General features: G+C 38.2%; 1 protein-coding gene across 1 annotated transcript; it reads left to right on the plus strand.

The window, feature by feature from the left end:
• Nucleotides 1–463: 463 nt before the first annotated feature.
• Nucleotides 464–4,763, plus strand: LOC107549925 (uncharacterized protein C3orf38 homolog). The gene is made up of 3 exons (XM_016231111.1): nucleotides 464–692; nucleotides 871–1,046; nucleotides 3,701–4,763. Exons 1-3 carry the CDS (start codon nucleotides 566–568, stop codon nucleotides 4,253–4,255), a joined length of 858 nt encoding a protein of 285 aa, XP_016086597.1. The 5' UTR covers nucleotides 464–565; the 3' UTR covers nucleotides 4,256–4,763.
• Nucleotides 4,764–5,090: the final 327 nt, after the last annotated feature.

A 5,090-nucleotide genomic window follows, 5' to 3' on the forward strand; every position in this document is an offset into this window, starting at 1 on the left:
CAGCAAGTGTTAAATAAGATATATTTTTTAAATAATTATGAAAGGGATGCCTTTTTTTATTTGAACACCTGTCCACCAAAATGTACACACACACACATTTTACACACATATTTGTGTTACCATTTGCTCCAACATAAAGAAAAATAAATAAAATAAATCCATGTTCTATGAGAAAGATGACAATTTTGCCCTCAGTGCCACACAGCAGTGTTAACTCGTTTCATAACAAAACGTATAGTGTTAAAAATGTAAGTAATTCATTTGGATAGGGAATATTTGTGGCACATATGTATTTTTTTTATTATTTTTTTGTATTCAGTAAAATACCGGCTGGTAAGAGTCAATGGTCCTGTAACTGGATCGTGACTGGACCGACGTTTTTGGTTGCATTTGTGAATAAGGACGCCTTGAACTTTTATTTTGACGGGACGGTTGTTGCACCACCTTTCTCTGGACTGTGGAGGCGCTGTGGTGCTTCACAACAACGGAAGCATCTGCTTGTTCTACTTTCTCATGTCGCAGAGCCGCGGTGGAAGCTGTGTAGCTTGACATAAGTTGTGTAAGTATGTCAAAGTTGTCAATGAAAGAGCAAAGTGGCTGTCGAAAACTGTTGAGATTATTACCCCTGGACGACTTGTTCGCCCTTAAAGATACAGTAACGAATCGGCTGATCGCTGTAGAGAGCACGCAAGGTAAGACAGCACTGTAAAGCTAACCATTTTCCAGGCTCTTCTGTAAACATTGCCCGTGTCTGATGGCAACGACACCGGGCAATTGTTACTTTTCTGTATTATGTCCGGTTATAATAAGTATCTTTGTATGAGCTATGCATGTTGTCAGTCTGTCAGAGTCGTATTTCCTGATCAACAGAGGCCATTGAGGCCATCATATCTTACTCACAAGATGCCGAGGAGCTCCTCAAGAGAAAGAAGGTGCACCGGGATGTCATTTTTAAGTATCTTGCCAAAGAAGGAGTTGCTATGCCCCCTAATAGTGATAAACAGCAGCTGACCAGGAGAACCATTGAGCACTGGGCATCTGGCGAGGTAGGTGTCGCGAGGGGATCTCTGAACACAATCTGTCCAAAACATGTGTGGGTGGTATTATGCACCGCAGTCAGAAAAAGGGACAAATTAAGCCTATTTTAAGGAGCATTAAGGATTTATTTTCATGTTATTTCCATGGCAGTTAAGCATAATTCTCCCCTATTTCACATTGTTAATGTACAACTGTTTAATTGAAATTACTTGTATATTACTTTGTGTAATATAGTTTAAAGTATTTATACATCACAGTAGCAATTAAAACAAGTGTAACTGTATTACAGTATTAATTTAATTTAATTAGTTTATTATAATATAATAGTGTGTTGACATTAAACACTTTAAAGGGGTCATATGATGCTTTCTTAAAGATCATTATTTTGTGTATTTGGTGTAACAGAATATGTTGACATGCTTTAATGTGCATTGCCCAGTGCATTGTGATTGGCCGAACACCGCAAGCACTCGTCGGAAATGTAACGCCCCTTACCATAATCACAGCTTCATCTTTCAAAATAAATGTAAAGACAGAGCCCGAAAGGGGAACAGAGTCGCGTGACAGACACAGTGATGAAGCCTCTCTCTCTTTCTCTCTCTCTCTCTCTCTCTCTCTCTTGCTCTTGCTCTCTCTCTCTTGCTCTCTCTCTTGCTCTCTCTCTCTCTCACTCTTTCTCTTGCTCTCTCTCTCGCTCTCTCTCTCTCGCTCTCTCTCTCTCTCGCGCTCTCTCTCGCTCTCTCTCGCTCTCTCTTGCTCTCTCTCTCGCTCTCTCTCTCGCTCTCTCTCTCGCTCTCTCTCTCGCTCTCTCTCTCGCTCTCTCTCTCGCTCTCTCTCTCGCTCTCTCTCTCGCTCTCTCTCTCGCTCTCTCTCTCGCTCTCTCTCTCGCTCTCTCTCTCTCTCTCTCTCTTGCTCTCTCTCTTGCTCTCTTGCTCTCTCTCTCTTGCTCTCTCTCTTGCTCTCTCTCTCGCTCTCTCTCTCTCTCTCTTGCTCTCTCTCTCTCGCTCTCGCTCTCTCTCTCTTGCTCTCTCGCTCTCTTGCTCTCTCGCTCTCGCTCTCTCTCTCTTGCTCTCTCTCTCTCTTGCTCTCTCTTTCTCTCTCTTGCTCTCTCTCTTGCTCTCTCTCTTGCTCTCTCTCTCTCTCTTGCTCTCGCTCTCTCTCTTGCTCTCTCGCTCTCGCTCTCTCTCTTGCTCTCTCTCTCTCTCTCTCTCTCTTGCTCTCTCACGCCTTCTTTCTTTGCGTGCACATTTGGGCGGCATTATGCAAATATTTCCACATAGTGAGGTAGATATGTGGGGGCGTGTTAGAACGAGCCGTTTTAGGGGGGCGTGGAATAATAATGTATCACTCTTTGTGCATTTGAATATTTTATTTTTATGAATGAAGGTTAAATAATGCCACAGCCTAAAGAGCGCCACTAAAGCTGGGCTTCAGTAGAGGTTTATGGGAGTTAGTTAAATCATTGATTTCTTTTCTTCTTTTTTTAATCATAGAATTTCTATTTTAAATTGCATTTATCCCACCCATCATGTACACTGCCTGACACTCTAAACATTTCAATGGGGCAAAGATCTTTAAATGCATAATTTTTGCTTCTGTATCATGTTTGTGTAGATCTTGAATCTGATCATATATTAAACATTGATGTAATGCACTGTATTTTACCCCACCTGGATGCCCAGCTTATCTGTTTATGGATTGCATGAGCTGTTAAATAGGCAGGACTTTGCGGCCAATAAAATGAAACCACGAAATATATGATTGACAGAACTTGTAATTTGAAAAGATTGCTGTACAGGGTGTGTTCTAAATGCTTGGAAAGAGGTATTAAAAATACACTAGCCTTCAAAAGTTTAGGGTCGGTAAGCCTTTTTAATGTTTATGAAAGAAGTCTTATGCTCACCAAGACTGCATTTACTTGAAAATGAAATGACAATTCTGTATAAACAGTAATAATGTGAAATATTATTACAGATGAAAATAACTTTTCTATTTTAATATGTTCTAAAATGTAATTTATAAAACGGATAGTTCCGTGATTCTGATTGGCTGAGCCGCATTCGAAGCTGTTGTAAATTACTCTATAAACATACACCTTTGTTTACTGTTTCTGAGGAACTACATTGTTTGGCGGAAGAATGCTGTTTTTATTAATATCGTTACACTTTATTTGTTAGTTTTTTTGTGAAACCTAACTGCGTAATATGGAATAACCGTTTTATAAAAACCATAAACCCTGTGAATCCGTGGTTTACAGTGAATTTATAACAGCTAATGGGGATTTTAACGCCCCTTAGCTGTTATAAATTCACTGTAAACCACGGCTTCTTGGGGCTTATTGCTTTATTCATCAGCCATTACTCCTGTTTCCAGTGTCACATGATCCTAAAGAAATAATTCTAATATGCTCATATCTAATATTCTATTTCTTTTTACCTTGCTAAATAAAAGTAACAATTTCTTAAAGAAAAAAAACAATCTTACTAAACCCAATCGTCTGAACTGTAGTGAACGTCAAAGTAATTTCATTTTATAAAACAAAAAGTGCTTAAATTTCATTCTTTAAAAACTGAACCCTGAAAAAACATATGAACCTTGCGCTGAGTATCACTTTTTAGTGGTTTTATAGGTTGTATTTTGACCTGGTCGATATTTCTAACAGATCTCAAAGCGTGAGAAGAACACATTGGTTTCAGAAGATGTTGGAGATGGTCTGTCAGACCTTCCAGCTTTGGGAAAACAGTTTTGCCAGTGGTTCTTCGCTCTTCTGAACTCTCAGAACCCCACTCAAGGGCAGCCGGCTCAAGATTGGGGTCCTCAGCATTTCTGGCAGGATGTGAGACTTCGGCTTCTCTTATGTTCTGGAGAGCGGCAGGTCGATGAGTTCAATGGGGCAGAGCTGGTCAGCCAGCGGCTTCATGCTTTTGCAGGACAAGAGCATCTGTTGTTCTGCCCAAACTTGGAGGGTCAAGGGTTAAAGTGTATATCTTCAGCTCATGGACTGGTGTTAGTGGCCATAGCCGGGACCATCCACCGTGACAATGCCTGCCTTGGGATTTTTGAGAAAGTGTTTGGTCTCATTCGCTCACCAATGGACAATAATCGCTGGAAAATAAAGATTGTGAATATGAAAGTGGAAGCACAAAGTGGCATCACAGACAGACAGTTACCAGTTATTACATACGACTCAAAAGAGTTGCTGAGCCTTTGCGACTGAGAGTCAGAGATCCTCACAAGGTTTGTTTGGACATGTTTTGACTCGGCAGTGAAGAGATGCACTGTCTTAACACAGATGATGTACTAAACAACTTTATTGTGGGATAGATATTCATCTGTAAAAGGATCTAAGTTTGTATTTTTTATTTTTATTATTTTACTTGAAGGACAGTTTCCAGTCAGTTTGAACCCTAGCAAAATATTTCTTTAAAATATATTTTATTGATTTATTATCCCCATTATTGTTGTTTTAAATAGAAAATCTAAATGAATGTTTATTGATATGGATGGAACAACTTAAAGTTACATTTATAAAGTAGGTTTCTGAAAATTGGCCTAAAAGGATTTTTAATTCGTCCTTCAGGTTACTTCGAAAACAAAAAATGTAAAAATATTTATACAAATTTAGGCTTTTTAGTAATTTTAGTTCATATGTGAACTTTAAGGTGGCAGTTCTACCTTTATTTTTGTTTACAGAAATCTAATTGGAAATCTAACTCTACAGAGGACATGGCATAACGTATGAATAAAATATCATTTTTCAAAAAAAATCTTTTTTCAAATTTATTCTAATGCTCTAAGCAATGTAATGACATGACAAAATACTAAATTCACAAAACTGTTTTTTTTTTCTTCTGGTAGTCATATATAATGATTATTTTAACTCTGGAAAATTAAAGTCATCTTTAGCTCCCTAATATTTTACGATTTTCCTTAAAATACTTCAAATCAGTTTGTTCCTTCTGGTTATTTATAAGTACTTTTATCAATACTTAGATAATTTCACAGTAAAATATCTGTTAACATCTCTGTGCCTCATGACTTTATGTATTTAT

The sequence above is a fragment of the Sinocyclocheilus grahami genome, unplaced genomic scaffold (assembly GCF_001515645.1).
Source record: "Sinocyclocheilus grahami isolate Dianchi unplaced genomic scaffold, SAMN03320097.WGS_v1.1 scaffold383.1, whole genome shotgun sequence".
NCBI classification, from domain to species: domain Eukaryota; kingdom Metazoa; phylum Chordata; class Actinopteri; order Cypriniformes; family Cyprinidae; genus Sinocyclocheilus; species Sinocyclocheilus grahami.